We start from the raw sequence: 19,369 nt of genomic DNA, 5'->3' as shown, positions 1-19,369 counted from the left end.
GGGAGAGGGTTATAGTAGGGTTGCCTGCTCTCGCCATACTTTTTTTATTTGTAGTGAGGGTCTTTCTTCCCTCCTCAATACAACTCAAAATGATGGTGTGCTTAAAGGGACATCTTTTATTCGCTGATGACAATATTTTGTTTGGTAAAGCCATTTCAGTTGGTGTTTCTGTTATTTGGTCTATAGTGGGTGAATATGATGGCTACTCTGGTCAGATTGTGAATTATGATAAATTCATGGTGTTTTTTTTGTTCAAATACTACAGTTGCTTCCAAATTTGATGTATTGTAGGTTTTCCATGTCCTTTTGGTTATGAATCCAGAAAAGTATCTAGGGCTTCTGTCTATGATTGGGCGGAATAAGCGGTCATCTTTCTGCCATTTTATCGATAAAGTTTGTAACCTCCCAAACTTGGCCTAGACATTTTTACTAGATTGATAAGGCTACATTAGCCATCGAAATGGCTAAGCTAACTTACGTTGCTTTTTAAGACTTAAAAAAAAAAACTCATTTTAGAGAAAATCGTAGTTGTACTTTGAGTTAGCTTAAAAGCATTCATTCATTAGGTCATGTATGCTTAGGATTCATTTTATTGTTGACATTGTTGTTTTGGAAAAAAACCATTTGCTTGTCGCTCTTCTTTAAAAAAACCTCGAAGTTAAACTAATGCAACCAAAAAAACCATTTTTCAAGTCATTTTGGAAAATTAGTTGCCTTATGGTTTGTTTTTCAAAAATAGTTCCTTTTCAATGTAGTGGAAACTAGGGAATAGTATCAAATTTTACTTAAGCCCAATATCATGCATTATCCAGTTATTATGCTTGAGTAATTCATGCATGCAAAAATCCCTAAAAGAAAAGTTACCAAGCCACAGACTAGAAATAATTTAAAATTATAAACTAAAACCAATAAAGACTTAATAATACTTATTAAGAAAAAGAATCTGAGGTCCAAGGTGATTCTTTGAATGCTGAGTTCGGTCTTAATTTCGAGGTTTACCTAAAAAGTTAAACACTATTGGGGAGGTAAGCTTATGAAAAGCTTAGTGTGAGTCAAACAATTATTTAAACAGAGAAAAACATCAAATACAGTAAAACATATTAGTATTAAGAAAAGAATACAGAACCATCAATGGAACTTCATATTATTACATAACTATTATCAATATCGATGTCAAACGGTGTATAAGCATCAGTCATCATTCATTCGAGTAACAATCATTAATTCCGACACCATTCAATACAACAAAATACAATAGTAGCATAAATCAACAACATTCGAATATGTTGTGCACGTGATGCAATGCAAAAAGGTTCCTACCCATACCATCCGTTACACACCACGAGTTCCCCATAACCCGTCATCCGAACTCCAAAACATTATGGGCTTAAGCCCGTTGTGGTTAAAACCACCAATAACAATATGTAGAAAATTCTGCCAGTAAAAGTGCAGACAAGTTGCCAATAAAAATGCGATAAATCGCCATTCCCCTCGGTACTCTAAGTGCAGTGCATTGACTATGAATAATGCGGACTTAATATGCCACCGGTACTCCATGGAACTCCTTTGTCAACCAAAAAAACCCAACCCAATGCATATCTAAACGTCACACAATCTCATACATAATCATATCTCAATACTTTTCACATTTATTTGACATGCTTAGCATGTCCTCAAAAATCACATACCTTCAATAAATGGAAATAGTGTTCCAATCATTCAAATTACCATTGTGTTGGCATCAATCAATATCATTCAATTTCACATACTTTGCGAATTTTCTTTGTGCATAACTAGCACCCTTTTCAGTACACAATATAACAAATATCTCATACGTTTAAATCATACATAAGCTTAATATCTCAACACATATCATTCAGTCAAACATTCTCATATCTTATAACTCAAATATGCAATTACAAACTTAATAAAACATTCATACTATCAAACTAGCAATTTTGCCAACATGTTAATCTTTTAAGGCTCGAAACATACCTGGTTCGACCATTCACAAAAAAAAATATAATTTGGCTATTAAGCCAATCCAATCAGAAAGCTAATTTATCAAATGTAACATGATATTTAACATTTTCAAACAATTTTATGAGTTTAGGACCCACACCTTATTTTTCGCTTCCTCACAGCACACTAGCGAATCTTCCAATTTTCCTTAATAATTCCTTAAACGAACCTAAACCAAAATTCAGTATAAATTTGATAAATTTACCATTAAACCAGCCCCCAAAAACCCACTTATGATTTCAAACCAATTGTTGAAATTATGACTATTTTATGATTCGAAACTAGTTAGATTCCTTACATTGTATCGATGCAAACCGTACGTACAATCGTTCTTTGCCTTTACGGATGATTTGAGGCATTTGGGTCAACACCTAATTCAATAATATATTGGAAAATTAGTAACTAATTAATTATTAAATTCCTTCATTTAATCAATTCATAACTTTTACCCAACAACTTTGTCAAAATAACAAACTAGTTACCCTTAATAGCATTTACGCTTCACGATTTGTGGGATCCAAATGGCCAATTGATCAAGCACATTTTTTCATAATTGAAATGGGTCTAAAAGCTGATTAGGAAGGTTAAAGAGCTCAAATTAATGCTGGAAAAATATATGCAAGAACCAAGAAACAAAAAAAACCCCTTTCTTGCACATAGCCGCACGTACCACCACCCATGGTGGCCAAAATTGAGGATGAATATTAAAACGGTTTAAGATCTCATTAAATTCTAGAAAAATACCTTTGAAATCATTTAAAATCTCCCAAATTCCAGATCTGGAAATTTAGGTTTTTAATAGGCAAGATTAATTAAGAAATTCAAGAGAGAAGAGACATTCCTAAGCTAGTCGAGAGAAACGACAATGGTACTTTCTTGACAATGCTCAGGATCGATCTTGGAGTTCAAGATTTTAGATTTGGGGCTAATTTTAATGAGGAAAAATGACAGCAATATGGTGAAAAATATGTTAACAAATCTTGTGGCAAAAAGAAAAAGAAAAAAAAGAAAGAGATTATAAAACTAGGTGTAGGCGACGACAACAATGGAGGAAAGGGAAAAAATAAAATGAAAGAGAAGGAGAGGAACGACTAGGGCAATAAGGAGGAGGATTAAAGGTTGATTATTAGCGAAAAATTAGTATTTATACCTAGGTTAACTAGGCTTGGATGGCCCACACATTAAAACAAGGGGTTTTTGTCAAAAAATTAAATTATTTGTCAAAAAATTAAAATCTAGAATTACAAAATCAACCGGGATGATAAAGTTATGCACTTTAACCAACATATCTTCAAGTACTCCCTTAGGTTGTACTAAAGACCTGTTGGCTAATTGTAATGTGATATGCATATTTTTAAGTTCCCTAACCTGAGTTTCTTGTATAGAGATAAGGGCATCAAATTTATACTTGACCCTAGATCACATAAGGTCTTACTGAAGTGAATATCCCTTATCTCTACAAGAATTGTAAAACTCCTTGGGTCTTTCAATTTTGGGGGCATTTGTTTAGAAATTATCGCATTGTAAGATGCGTGATTTCTTTTAAATATTTAGTGCATTTAAGAAGTTTTTCAATTAATTCAATTAAGAGTAAGTTAACATTAAACGATTTGAATAAGCTTAGAAAACTTACAAATTCTGCTTCATCCAGTTTCCATTTATCCTCTAACCGTGAGGGGAATGATACCGTGGTTGGTGTGGGTTCTCTGTTCGGCTCATTTATTGGCTCAGTTGCTGGGTAGATTACCTTCTCTGGTTCAGGTTCAGCATCATTATTTCGAAGGGCTTCTTTTTGAAGATCATTGGCATCCTCTTCGTCCTCCTCTTGAGTTGGGTACTCTAAACTATTTAGTACTTTACCCGAGTAGAGCACGATTGCCTTCACATGTTCCTTCCATTCTCTCCGAGAATTATTCTTGGTATTAGTTGGGATCCCGGTGCCAATTTGATTTCTAACATCTCCCATCATGTTCATCAATTGGCTCATTCAGTCTTTAAGTTTAATCAACGTCTTAGTGTTTGGGTGAACTCAAACTGTTCCTGTTTTACTTTGATCCTCATTGACTGTATCTCTTCTTCGATTCGATCCATTCGTTGACCACATATAGTATGGTCGTTTGGGTTGGTCTTTTCTAGATGTTTCTGTAAATATAGAGTTTGGTAAGTAGTATTTTTAATAGGGTTAGAACTATTACCTCCTCCTTGATTTTCGCCCCATCTCAGGTTTGGGTGATCTCTCTAGTCAAGATTAAATGTATTTGAATAGAGATTTCCATCCCTATTCCCTATGTAATTCACATTCTTAGTTGGGTTATTAAAATATTAGAGAAAAGGTTTATAACTGCCAAATATTGAAGATGCGTTAGATGTGGACTCTATTCGGTTAAGTCTGTCCAGAATATGTTGATACTTGTCATACTCCTAGATAGATTTCACTATAGATTGAATTTGTTCAGAAGAAAACCTTTCGTTCGACCACTAGCAGTAATTCATCGCCATGTTCTCTATAAGATTATACACAACCTCGTATGTTTGGTTCATTGAGGCTCCTCTTACGGCTCCATCTAGTCTTGATCGCGCGTGTGCATCGAACCCATTATAAAACATCTATGAACATCTTTGTATTAACATCTTAAATCACTTCCAGGCTTCCTGAAAGCTTTCTCCTTCTAGTTGTTTAAATGTGGCAATCTTTCTCTTGAGTTGGACCATTTTGCTAATAGGAAGAACTTGTGTAGAAACTTCTTCGCAAGTTCGTTCCATGTTGTGATAGATCCTGGTGCTTGTAATTCTAACCAAGAAAAAACGTTATTGATTAAGGAGAAGGGGAACAACAGAAGACGAATAACATCATTAGTGACCCCGTTAGATTTAAATTTATTACAAAGTTGGAAAAATCGTTTTAAGTGTTGGTTTGGGTCATCCGTCATGGTTCCTCCAAACTGCAAATTGTTCTGGATCATTTGGATTATGGCCAGCTTGATCTCAAAATTATTTGTTGTAATAGCTAGCCTTGTAATGCTACCTTGTACCAAATCCAGATTTGGTAGCGCATATTCTTTTAAAGTTCATTCTTCTCCCCCATCGGTTTAACGATAGTTGTGGTGGTGGTGGTAGATCTTGCATGTTAGCTTTGTCAAGGTCATCGAACAGTGAGTTTTCTCATGGTGGGTTGCCCGCAGCAAGTGGGTTATTTTGCACCTGTTGCTGTTGTTGCCGTCGATGATTTTTATGAGTTATTGTTTCTGGATCAATGGGCGGCTTTATAGATGTGCCCCTACTTCAAGTCATACACTGAAACCACAAAGAAAAATAATGATGTTAGTTAATAAAAGAAAATAAAAATCGTATCTATATTTTAAAATGTTCCTAATTATTCTATTACATGCAAAAATTAAAATTAATTCAGTAGCATTGCCTCCTCGACAACGTCACCAACAACTTGACCGCCTCCCGACATACTAACGTCAATAGTATGAATATTGCTACAAAATATATGGAATTGAGGCGATGTTCGCAAATATACGGGTCAGGTTGGAATATAGTTTTTACAATGAAATATGTGAGTAATTCGGGGATCGTACCTAAGGAAGGCGAGTACTAAATTAATAATAACCTAAATGTTAATAGATCTAATTAGTAATTTAAATAAGTTATAGTACGATAAAACATAAAAGGAAAAGAATTGGATTTTATAAGAAAATAAATAAAATCACATAAAAGAATAAAATTCGAGAACTAATATGTTCACTCAATCAAATCTAAGCATGGGAGAGTAACTCGCTTCGGTGGTTATAACTAATTCCTATTTCGGGTTCTATTCAACCAACTAGTCACTAACCTAGCAGGACCTATTGATCTTCCACTAAACTAACTAGACCTCACAGTCCAGACCGGATTGGAGTTAATCTGCTACAACAAATTGCAGTTGATCAGTTGTCAAGCCTATACCATAAATAGGGTCCTTGTCCAAATGATTCATTTGGAACTTTGAAATAGGTACCAAATGATTCATTTTTACCATAAACAGGGTCATTGTCCTGAAAAGCATCTTTTCTCGTCGCAATGTCGACTGACAGTAAGTGCTGCCGCGATGTCGAGTGGCCTGACGCCATGATGTGACATACTATTTTGGCGATGTCATGACTTGGAGGAGATGACATCACGACATCAACCCTGAACTTTAAAACTTTGCTATTTGGTTCTATTTCAAGTTTGGGTTGACAAAGGAGCTTTCGTAAGCTCGATTAAGACACGAAATTGATTGTGTAACATGTTTTAGATGTGATTGACACTTAGTTTGCTTATGTAAATGATTATTTATTGCGTATTTGACTGTAGTTGCTTCGAAAACAAATGTGACATCTTGTAGCTCAAACCTGATGATTGGGTCAGGCGAGGGGTGTTACATAGAGTATCTATGCATATTTGACACATAATTTAATAAATAAAGCTCAATAAGTCTTAAGCATACTAGATCCCTTTCAGTTTGGGCTAACCTTTTATGATAGAAAATAATAAAAAGTTTCTTATTATATATATATATGTGATGTCGATATTATCCAACAATCTCCCACTTAGACCACATGTATATAAACTATTTACCTTATAATCACATATCACCATATAACTTTATCAACTCAAAATTTTACTATTATATCGGAAAGGTATTCCGAATAACATAATCCATTAATTTTGCAATGGCTTTCTTCAAGGTCATCATACACATGCGATTTGATCTCCCGCACATTTTCATCTCCTTCTTTTGATTAGAGGTACTCTTCTCTGTAAGTCCTGGAGGAGAATCAACCCTTAATGCAATGTTGAGATCTACGAGTATGAGAACTATCATAAGATTCTCTTGCCTTGACTTGAAGTTTGTGCCATTTAACATATAAAATATAATCAATCCATGTAATGATGTTGTTAGATATAAAAGTAGTTGAATCAAACAAAACAACCTCACATAAGACTTCAAATATAAACCAAAATAATAAATTCAAATAAAGGTAAATCTCATTTCAAGATACCGGACACTCCATTAACATTTCATTTTTGGAAAAAATATTAACTTGTAAGTAATATCTTGTTGTAGTAATTAAACAACGACAATAAAAACACGTCAAACAATAATTCTTCCTTTAGGTTGATTTATTACTCACATGTAAAATCGAATAATCATGACATGTTTATTATCATAGTTGTACATATAATTTTGTTAAATATTAACCTTCGTTTGGACCGATCAATATTAACATGACTTAAGTTACATGTACACAATTCTTAATATTTTAAACAAAATAATTTTAACAACAGAGGTCATCTTGGCAACTTATTATTTCAACTAAGTTATTTTAAAGAGTTAGTATTTGATACATTGGTGATTAGAGATGATCATGGGCCGGGCCGAGTTCGGGCCGAGCTCGGACAAAATTTTAGGCCCATTTTCTAAGTCTGGGCCCGACTTGGCCCGAAATATGGGCCTAAAAATTTGTCCAAGCCCGGCCCGAACCCGGCCCGACCCATATTAAATTTTTTTAGCTTATTTCATTAAATAAAAAATTTTAAAACAAATATTAAAACAAAAAACAAATAAAAATTTAGACTAAAACAATTCTTAAAACAATACACAAATTGAAAATATAATAAAAAGTGGTTATATTAAAATTGAAAAAAATTAGAACTAAAATAATAACCAAATTTATAATAAAACAAAAGTATATTTGATTAAAAATAAAAAATATATATTTAATATATAATTCAGGCCGGGCTGGGCCGAGCCCGGGCTAAAAAAGTTTTACCTGAGGCTCGACCCATTTTCTAAACGGGCCTTTTTTTGCCAAACCCATATTTTGGGCCTATATTTTTACCCCAACCCTCCCATTTTTCGGGTGGACCGTCGGGCCGGGCTGCCATGATCACCTCTACTGGTGGTGTACTATACCTTTATAGGATAATTATCAACCCTTAAACTTACTTGTAAAGTCTAAAAACTCCATCAATAATGTATTAATTATTATTCTTATTTAAAAAAAAGTATATACAAACATACCAAAGATGAAAATTAAAAATTTTGATTGTACTATAATTTACAAAATAACTCAAAACAATAAATTCTGCAACCTAATTTCGATTAGTGAAAGGACAGACTAATTTCGACCGGCAAAACACTTATTCCTAAAACAAACTTGCTTCAATAAAAAAAGAAAAACTTCAAAACTTTGACAGATTTTGGTCAACATTGGGCGATGAATTGGGATTCTTTTTTAATCACAAAAAGAAAACCATACTTAGGGCAAATTACTAATAAAAGCCCCTTTATTTTTAAAATTACCGAAATGAACCAGGTTCTAAATTAATTACCGGAATGGACTAATTTCCCCCAAAACGCTCCATGTCAGCGCGATGTCAGGGGATAAAGCAAGAAAACGCTTCCTCAAGGAAGCGCTTTGTCCACATGGACAGAAAACGCGTCCTTGAGGGCGCGCTTTGTGTCCACGTGGACAAAGCGCTTCCTTGAGGAAGTATTTTTTCCATTTTTTATGGTTAGGGTTTTCTACAATTAAGGTTACGGTTTTGGGGTTTTAAGGTTTTTAAATTTTAAGGTTTTAAGGAAAAAATTAAATAAGGGTTTAGGGTTTAGGTTAATTATAAATTTTAAAAAATTAGATTGGGGTTTAGTGTTTATGGTTTTAAGGAAAAATCAAATAAATTAGGGTTTGGGGTTACTTGAGTAAATTAATTATAAATTTTAAAAAAAATTAGATTAGGATTTAGTGTTTTGGGTTTTTAAAGAAAAATCAAATAAATTAGGGTTTGGGGTTTAGGGTTACTTAATTAAATTATTTGTTAATTTAAAAAATCTCCCATGTGGACGCTCTTTTGCTACAGTAGTTTTTGAAAAAATAATTTTGAGAAGACGTTTCTGAGCAAATAGTGTCAAAAACGCTTTAACTAGGATGCAGTGTTAGCAAAAGTACTGAAAGAAGCTCTCACGTAAACGCTCTTTTGCTACAGTAGTTTCTGAAAAAATAATTTTGAGAAGATGTTTCTGAGCAAATAGTGTCAAAAACGCTTCAAGCAGGATGCAATGTCAGCAAAAGTACTGAAAGAAGCTCTTTTACTACAGTAGTTTCTATTTGGCCTAAGGCTATAAATGAGGCAATTTTTTTCTCAGGTTGCATAAATTACAGCAAAAAAAATTAGAGAGGCTAAGAAGGATAGAAATTAAAGATGAGTGAATGTATTAGTGTTGTTATTTACTATGATGGTGAGGTTCGTCACACCGAGAACGGTGTTGTTTTTTTATCAGAGAATACAGTGCGACTGGTGTTTAACCAAAATATACATTTGACAGAACTTCGTAAAAGAATTAGGCATAAAATATTCGGAATGACGCCAATGAAAGTTTTGTCTATTAGGTATCGATTTTGTACTTCTGTTGATCTGGTGACATATGACTCGTTTGACATCAAAGGTGGTTGTAGCTTGAAGGCAATGGTGCAGACTCATCTCGCTAGTGGAGCACCATATATTGAGTTATATGTACAATTTGCATCGCCAAATGATGCATTTGCGACTGTTGTTCGAGAGGATTACACGATCCCTTCCCAACACTCCATTAGTGGGTTACAAAACACGGAACCACCCGTGTTTGGTAACGGTATAGAATACACAACCCTTGCACGACACTCCGTCAGTGGATGGGACATGAACCTCGGTGGGTCGATGTTTGATGCTGGAAATATGTACTACGGAACGACATCAACTTCTAGTGGTTGGCAATCTACATCCAATTAGGGATGTTATGAAATGCCAAGAAGAAGGGATGATGTATTCCCTACGACGTCCACCAGTGAGGGGACCTCGTACGTTGCAAATGATGGTGGGTTAGAAGATGAGTCCGATGTGGATCCACCTAGAGAGCCCGGCCCAGATGGTGCAGAAGTTACATTATTTTCTAAACTAGAGCCTATTCCAACCGAACCTGAAGATGTTGAGATGAAGAAGAAGATCCATGATTCAGGGCATACTCGCATCTAGCCCACATGCATAATGTCAATCTATCTGCAGATGATGCGTTGGAGTTTCCAGATCTACCACACAGAATACGTGATCATACAAGTTCATTATTAGATTTGGGTGAATTTGAAGTTGGTAAGGAGTATTCCAATAAGGATAGTTTTCTTGGTGTATTGAAATAACATAGCATCAATAACGGTGTTAACTACCATGTGGTTAAATCCAAATCTGATAAGTTTAAGGCGAAGTGTGCAGTGCAAGATGGTATATGTTCATGGAAAATCTATGCCTCATTGAGGAAAAGGACAGGGTTGTGGGAGATAAAAAAAGTATAAAGGTCCACATAAATGTACTACAGGTACAATATTTAGGGTTTTTGAATAATACTGTTATTATGTAATGTTGCATTATTTAACGTACTTCGTTGACAGGTATTTTACAAGATCATTCCAAGATGGATTCTGCTATGTTAGCTAGCTTAATACTGCCCACGGTGAAGGCAGATCCTAGGGTTTCAGTGCCGGCCTTAATTGCCAATATTCGTAGCCAAATGGAGTACACGCCCTCTTACCGCAAGGTTTGGATAGCTAAGCAGAAGGCATTGAAGAAGATGCATAGTGGGTGGGACGCTTCATATAATGAAATATGGCAGTTGTGTCAAGTTCTAGAGAGATACGTCCCAAGTTGCATAACAGCCCTTGAAACGGAACATGCGTACTAGAACAACCGATTGCTATGTGGATGCCAAGTGTTCAAATGTCTGTTCTGGACTTTTAAGCAATACCGAGACACATTTCTATACTGCAAGCCATTGGTACAAATTAACGGTACCTTTATGTTTGGTAGATATACCCATCGGCTATTGCTTGCAGTGACACAATATGGCAGTGGGAGAATTCTTCCAATACAATACACCTGGGGAGTCAGCTGATGATTGAGATTTTTTTCTATCTAGGTTAAGGAGGCATGTGTGCCCCCAACTTGATATTTGCGTTATTTCGGATCGGGGCATCGAAATACTAGCTGCAATTGAGCGACAGAGAAGCCTATGTCAGCGCACACACCATCGGTATTGCCTAAGGCACGTTGCTTCCAACGACTACAGGCAATATCCGTCTAAAAGTGAATGACGACAAGTGACCAATATGGGTATTTAGTCTCTATTAATATAATTTCGTTTTTCATTTTGAATTTATTATAAATGAAAGAGTGGTATGTAATATTTGCTATGAACTTATATTGGCAGGGTATGAAATAAGTAAAGACCATTTTCATGAGATGTTGGCAGTTTTGCGTTCAGTTAACGACGAATGCGCGGACTACCTCTGTAACATACCTTTCGAACAAGCGCACACAAGCATACGCACTATTTACCGATAACACCGGTTGTGCGAGAGACATATTTTCGTTTAGCGGTGCTATTTCCAAAGCTAGCAGCGAGTTATGCAGGTCAAATGCAGGGAGGCTATGTATGGTGTAGGAAGGTATTGCAAGAAATTAATAAGGCGAAGGCGCGGGCGAACACCATGCATACAGTGTGTCACGATTGAGACAACCTATGGTTTTGTTTGACGGAGTTTGACAGACCGCACCAAGGTATTACTGGCGGGTAATATCGTGTACACGTGAGAAATAGGACTTGCAACTGTGGGATGTTTGATGCACTTCGTTATCCATGCACTCATATAATTGCAGCTTGTCAGAATCTCCGTCTGGATCCCATGAGCTATGTCGACGAAGTGTACAAATTAGAATACATGTAGAACATCTGAAGACACGTATTCGCACTGGTCTCAGATGAACGTAAGTGGCCATCTGTATCGCTTGCTCCCTTTAAGCTGTTACTGGATAGAAAATTGCGTCGCAAACCAAATGGTCGACCTTGCTCGACTAGAATACATAACAATATGGATATCCGAGAAACAGCCAATCAACAGAAGTTGTGTGGATGGTGTAGGAACCTAGGCCATACAAGTAGATCATGTCCAAATCGCAATAGTTGATAGTTGTTGTAAAAAAACTATGTTGTATTATTTATATTTTATTAAATGAAATAATATAAAAATATTCAAAATATTTCCTTTTATTTTATTACATGAAATAATATAAAAATATTCAAAATGTTTGTACAAATATATTAAAATAAAAATTAATGTTCGTGGCCGCCAGATTCAGTGTCACATGGAGGTCGTCGACGGTTACGCGCTGGATTCCTCCTTTGTCCAGCTTTCGGCGGGGGTTGTGGTTGCTCCAGTAGGGATTCTGATTCCTCCGGTAGGGATCTGGTTGTCGGTGTTGGGAGGATAAAGGTGATGGGGATTGGTAAAAATAAGAGCTCCCCGATGGCCCCTCGTGCGATCCCTCGTGCGACGACGGCATATAGATCGATGGTCCACTCGGAGTAATCAAAAATGCAGATGAACCGGGCCATGCATTCTAACCTGCCATAGGACTAGAAAAAGGAAACATATAAGGGTTAGGATACATAAAAGGACTAGGAGACACACCTGACATTATTTGAAAAAGGCTGTGCTGTGGGTGTCGTCGGTTAAAGTGTTGGGCCCAATGACTGTGTAGGTGTTGTTGCTGGGCCGAGTGATTGTGATGGGCCTGCGTCGTCGTCCCTTCTTCTTGGATTGAAAGGGCCACGTCGTTCCTTTTGGACACGCAATTGCCGTCGCCTCTCCTTTTCCGACAATAAATATGGCTTGCCATGGATCTTAAACCATGGCATGTATTCCAGCACGCACGCTAACTCTAGAACAATGATCAATTCCCGAGTAGGTATATAATTATACCGATATTCTCACATTTAGATATAGTGTGACCAAAATCTCGACCAATCCGTATGCAATTGTTGTAAGTCGATTCTGTGATGATCATCCAACACCTTAGGTGCCACAGGAATCGGTTGTCGGAATCTAAATTACCATAATACTCTGTCTGACTGGTGTATCTCCACGATAGCATAGTTGACCAATGGGACCTTCACATGCCAAATGTTCGGATTTTGAAAGAATTCATCTTGAATTACTGCCCGAATTTCCAGATCCTCGTATGGTGTCCATTGAAACTATATGAACATGATGGAAATATTAGTTATATACATAATACTAAATACTAAATACGAATCGATTATCTCATTATGTATATCTATTTTATTTAATACTTACTTGTGCTTCCGACCGTTGGTCTAATAGAAGCCGTATATCTTCAAGAGAGGTAGGCAATCCAACATAACTTGCCGAATAGTTCCACCTAATTAAATAAATTTTTAGCATACGATTATATTTTAAATTTACGTAATAATTGTAAAATCTAATATAAAATTTACCTCATTATGAGTGGGAATGTATATGGGTGGTCCACTCGAGGACGTAAAAATGAAAAGCGAAATCGTGCCCATTATTGCAGTAATGATAGGCAACCTCCGATTTTTTCTTTATTCGGTCGTGTCGCCCCTCACATCTCCCGGTACAATGTTGCCAACACGGCAGACCCCCAACTAAATTCACCAGTTGCTCTAAAATCAACGAGTTTCAGCAGCCATCTCAGATGTACAAGGTTTCGTGGCAACTCCGGCATCAGATAACCTCTAATTATCTCAAGAATGTATGCCCGAGCATATCATATTCTTTCTAGTTCGGTAGAATCATCATCTAGCTCTGGGAATGTGTCTCGTAACCAGCCCATCTCGATTTGACCTCCGTTAATATTATCCGGAATAGCACCCAAAAGCTCGTAGCATACCGCTCCCCAATCACCAGATTGAACGGACCCAATGACTGCGTACCCGTCCACCGGCAATCCAAATTGCAAATTCATTTCTTCCAAAGTGATAGTACACTCTCAACATGGAAGATGGAACATATGTGTCTCGGGTCTCCACTTCTTCATCAACGGACTAATGAGTTTCGGGTCCAACTTGCACCCCCGGCCTATCGTCGCCACATGCCAAAAACCCGCTTCCCGCAGGTAATTCTCTATCAACGGTGATAGAGGACCAGGCATATTATGGATATAGCATTGCAATATCCGATCTACAGACTTTTATAAGAAATAATAAAATAAAAATCATTTAAAATTGCATAAATAAAAAAAAACTTAAAAAATATTTAAAAATTAAATTTAACACTTACCATTTTCATTTGTTCGACAGATATGTGTTTATCATCGAAACGAATTAATTCTCCGGCCATTGCTAACACGATCAAATTTTTTTTATTTAAAAAAATAAATTCAAAAAAATAAAATTAGAACTTTTTTGAAAAAAAATAAAGAGAGCTTTGGGAGAAATTTGAGAGAATATTGAAAGATTGAAGATGGAAAGGATTTAAGTGTGAAAAATGAAAGGGGGAGATTTTATAGTTTTTTTTTTTTGACCATTGGGGGGTTACCAACAGTCAAAAAAATAGCCGTTGGTACTGTTCATACACGGGGAAAATGCTTCCACAAGGAAGCGCTTTTTCCACGTGGACACAAAGCGCGCCCTCAAGGACGCGTTTTCTGTCCATGTGGATAAAGCGCTTCCTTGAGGAAGCGTTTTCCTGCTTTATCCCCTGATATCGCGCTGACGTGAACGCGTTTTGGGAAACCGGTAATTAATTTAGGACCTGGCCCATTTCGGTAATTTTAAAAATAAATGAGCTTTTATTGGTAATTTGCCCCATACTTAACCAAAAAATTTTCTTTTCCGTCACACTCTTGCCAAAATCACAATAACTTTTTTTTTCCTCTTAAAATCGTTATACTGATTTCTTCAACAGAATTTTATTCTTAAAAAACATTATTAATACATAAAAAATTCTAAAAACTGAATTCATTAATAATCAAAACCTAAAACTTAACATATATTAATTGAAACACCATATCGAAATCTTAAACTTAAGATCGAATAATTTCAAAAGTAAATAATTAAAAATTAATTTAGTTCTAATGAATCGACATGACTTTTATACCCTTGTTGAAACGGTAAAAATTAATATAAATTTTAATAAATTAGAATATGTCATGTCAAATTATTAATAACAAAACTAGGCGTGGAAGCATACTTGAATTTATTGATATCTTGAAATCTTGTGTCTTTGACTCTCTCTATTCGAATATAAGATGTAAAAAAGTTACGTATGTGTAATTTGAGATCATAACCCTACTATATATTTTTTGTATATTATTCTGAATTTTAATGAGTCAATTATTAAATAGAAATTAGTTACTAGAGCATCTACGTATAATTAACCTATAATTTATTTAATAATTTAATTTGGATTAACATCATAAATAATAATATGTAATTATATATATATGTGAGGTTGATGTTATTCAACATTTTGAGGTCAATGCATGCTGTAGCCCTGCATATTAAATAAGAATTGATCAAGGAAAAACAAGTTGTTCCACAAGAAAATATGAATAAAAATTGGATCCGTGAATTAAGAAGATGAAAGATAAGATTTTCTTCTTTCGTTTTAATAAATTATTCCAAATCCCAATCTTGGACTTTTATGATATGGGCTCCATATAAGTCAGAAAAAAATAAACGTTTGCCACTGTTATAAATGTCGTTTTAGAACTGCCTATTCATAAATTTCTGTGCATTTGATTAAACTTTCTGCAAATTCTTACCCAAACCCAGAATTACGGGAAACTAAAAGTCAGGATGATGAGTTCACAACAAAGTACAACAAAGGAAGAGGAAGATTGCTTACGGGCAATTCAATACGCTACTTCAACAGTGCTTCCTTTTGCTTTGAAAGCCGCCGTTGATCTTGATTTATTCGAGATTATAGCGAAATCGGGTCCAGGTTCCATGGTTTCTGCTGCTGAGATTGTCTCCAAACTTCCAGCTAAGAACTCTAAGGCTCCCGAAATCATCGATCGTATACTTCGATTTCTGACGGCCCATTCGGTCTTGGATTGCAAGCTTGTTACTGATGAAGACGGAAACACGACGAGAGTATATGGTATTGCTTCTATCGGCAGATACTTTGCTCAAAATGAAGATGGAATTTCCTTAGTTCCAATGCTGCATTTGACTATGGATAGACATATGATGGAGTGTTGGTTAGCCTTCTTTTCCTGTGACTCTTTATATCATATTTCTGGTCACCTCTTTCGTCCCTTTCAAAAATATTAAACTAACATAATCCTAGTCCATTTCAAAAAAATAACTAAAGATAATTAATCATTATAATTAATATTTTTCATTAATTATAAATAAATAATGATATAATAATAAATTTGTAAATATTGAAAGGTTAATTTGTTAATACTATACATATAAATATTGCTTGACCAAAACAAAGACATGTAAATGTAAATATTGAAGGCTAATAAATATTGCTATAGTAATACTGATTTCTTAATATTAGTAATGTAGATATTGCTGGACTAAAAAAATCATGTAAATATTGAGGTTTGATTTGTTATTGTATTAATTAAAATTATATACAATTGATGAAAAATAATAATAATGGTGACTAATTATCTTTAAGTACTCACTTTAAAAATTACAAGGATTAAATTACTCTGGATTTTTAAAGTGCCTAATTTTTCAAAACCAAAATTTAGAGGGCTAGGAATATATTTTTACCAATAATTTTCTGCCATTAAATATATATATTAATAAGAATATTATCTTTATTTAATATGATAAAATATTGGTCAATTCAATATTACGATTATAGTGATGTATTCAATTGTTAGATTGTTAGGACATTAATCATACAAAAAGTTTTAAAAGTGTATAATAATTATTTAGTTTTACACAGCTGATTCATTCAATTGTTATCTTTTATATTATTTGTCCTATTTTAAAATGTGATAATGAATATCTATACTATTTTAAAATCTCGATTAAGTTGATGTCACGAGCTAACCAAGTACTTAGTTGATTAGGAAATAATTAGTATACCTTTTTATTAAATGACTACTACAATTTTTTTATGGATTTTTTTTATTTTTTCATACTTTTATATAGTTTTTAAATAAAATAATTGTTACCACATAAAGTCGTTAATTGCTTGAACTATCATAGTTGAATGAAAGTGCTTGATGATAGTGACTACTACGGCTTGGGACTACGAAATTTGTGTAAAAAAAAACAAATAACACAAATGTTTGTTTAGGCAGTTCGGTTTCCCTATGTCTGCGAAGCCTAACTTAGTTAGTCACACTTTATCACTCCCAAGTATAGATATCTCACCTTTGTACCTAAAGTTTAGAACACTTACCTCTAAATTCTCCCATTGAGAATTTAGATTGTAAACTCTAATGGTTTTGCAATTCAATTGCACTCTCTCAAAATATCTCCACAATGAACAAAACAAAATGCTCTCAATAAAGCTCCCTACTAAACTTAGACAAGCCTCAAAAACATATAGGATTCAACTTACTAACATTGAAATTAAATTAATAAAAAGCAAACCCTTAAAAATAGCAATTACATAAGATACTAATAAAAGCATAATCTAATAAAGATGTGGTCTTTTAAAATCAGTAGCAAGATCTCAATCAATTCTCAACATAACACGGGTTGAATTGATTCACTCGAATCTAATCCAATCTTCAATAGCCACATATTGCTTTCCATAGATGGACCATAACATCTTCAACATATCAGCACATTCACTAATCTAAAGATTTTGCTTCATTAAATTGGCAACTCAATTATGGAAAGTAACTTCATTGCCTTAGTGGAAGTTTGCACTAGGCACTACCATGTGCTAGTCAGCTTATTTAGCACAACTTGTCACATCCATCTTCACAAGGTAAGCTTCAATCCAGCTTGATCTTCCTTAATATAAGCATACAAAAGATCATAAAGTCAACCTATATCTTCTTAGATAGCATATCTCAACATAAAAGGTAAATAGATTACATAAGAATCCTTGAAAAGTAATATTGCTTGCTTCAATCTCTTCTCTAGTAATAAACACAAGATTGGCTGCACAAAATCCTCAAAAAGAGATGAGCAAATCATTAAGATATTTTGGTCAAACATGCAACAAATAAGGCAAGTTTCATGTCTAGTGTAGTGATTCATCAAAGTGGAAACTTCAATCAGCCACTTCAAAAACTTGCCTCAACAAGAACTAAAATTAACATGTCTAGGGATTGAACTCATGTTTAACAAATTTATGAATTCATTACCACTACACCAATAATAATTCTTGAATAAACTTTAAAAATATTAAATTTTAACATAAAATGTTTTCGCTCACCAAATTTTTGTATATAGATAATGTCACCAATTGATTTTTTGTCACAAGCCAACTCGACACTAATTCGATTGATACAACATCATGATTATCAATTGTAGTGCATTTAAATTTGTAAATATGATGTATTTATGTATTTAAAATTTTTTTTTGCTCACAATTTAATCTAATCTTTTTTATTTTAATATGGTACATATTGTACCATCCCAAGCCTGACTCGATCGTCGAATACGAACCATAGGATACCACATTCGTTACCGAAGCAACTGTAATCACAAACATTCATATGAAAACATATTATGAATAAAAATTAGGCAAAAAACAAATTAAACATGACATTTGATAGTTACTGAGTCTCAAACGAGTTTATAAAATCTCGAAAACCAATCCGAGAACAAATAATGATCATACAAAAAGGTTTTCAAAATTTGAAGATAAGCATCAATACCCACATTAGGTACCAATACCGTTTTGGCATTCTGTTCATTTTACAAAATTTATCTAGAGTTTTCTAGTATCTATACTTAGAATTTGGTATCGATACTTTAATACAAATACTGATACTTATTATGGCATCAATACTAATTTAGCAATCTATGTAACACCCCTAATCCGTATCCGTTGCCGGAACAGGGTTATAGAGTATTATAAGAATAAACTGATTAAATACAGACATTTCATATTATTATTTAACATTCATGACAGATATTATTCATAAAGTCCCTTATGAGAGCCCTTGAGGCGCAAAACATACATTAGAAACAAATCGGGACTAAATCGGAAACTCAGAGAATTTTTCGTGAAATTTCAAAATTTTCTAAAGCGCAAGGGTCACACGCATGTGTGGTCAGGTCGTGTGGTTCAACGGTCAAGTGACACACCTGTGTCTTAGGCCGTGTGGTATTTGAAGTAGGGTACACGACCGTAGCCTGTGTAACTCTCTGACTTGTAATATTTTTAAGTGTAGGGGTCACATGACCAAGCCATACGTCCGTGTGCCAGGCCGTGTGATTAATTCTGAGCATTCTGTTTTAAAATTTTAAGATGTAGGGGACACACGACTAGAACACACGCCCATGTGCTAAGCCATGTGTCACATACGGCTG

General features: G+C 34.7%; 1 protein-coding gene and 2 long non-coding RNA genes across 5 annotated transcripts in view; 2 read left to right on the top strand and 1 right to left on the bottom strand.

Moving 5' to 3' along the window:
* LOC105782479 (caffeic acid 3-O-methyltransferase) overlaps positions 1–19,369 on the top strand; it is a 46,509-nt gene that overhangs the window by 12,249 nt on the left and 14,891 nt on the right. For all 3 annotated transcript variants that reach the window (XM_012607237.2, XM_052626284.1, XM_052626285.1), the window contains one exon: positions 15,680–16,107. In XM_012607237.2, coding sequence (XP_012462691.1) covers positions 15,704–16,107 — 404 coding nt within the window. In that variant the 5' untranslated portion in view covers positions 15,680–15,703. The remainder of the gene's footprint in view (positions 1–15,679; positions 16,108–19,369) is intronic.
* Positions 8,945–12,046, top strand: LOC128035986 (uncharacterized). Its single transcript, XR_008192703.1, has 3 exons — positions 8,945–10,402; positions 10,476–11,193; positions 11,291–12,046. It is a non-coding gene; the product is annotated as an uncharacterized LOC128035986 (long non-coding RNA).
* LOC105781198 (uncharacterized) lies at positions 12,104–15,882 on the bottom strand. Its single transcript, XR_008192702.1, has 4 exons — positions 15,753–15,882; positions 13,379–14,091; positions 13,218–13,302; positions 12,104–13,117 (listed from the first exon to the last, which is right to left on the bottom strand). It is a non-coding gene; the product is annotated as an uncharacterized LOC105781198 (long non-coding RNA).

Source organism: Gossypium raimondii, chromosome 13 (assembly GCF_025698545.1).
Source record: "Gossypium raimondii isolate GPD5lz chromosome 13, ASM2569854v1, whole genome shotgun sequence".
NCBI classification, from domain to species: domain Eukaryota; kingdom Viridiplantae; phylum Streptophyta; class Magnoliopsida; order Malvales; family Malvaceae; genus Gossypium; species Gossypium raimondii.
This window is presented reverse-complemented; position numbering and strand designations above follow the sequence as displayed.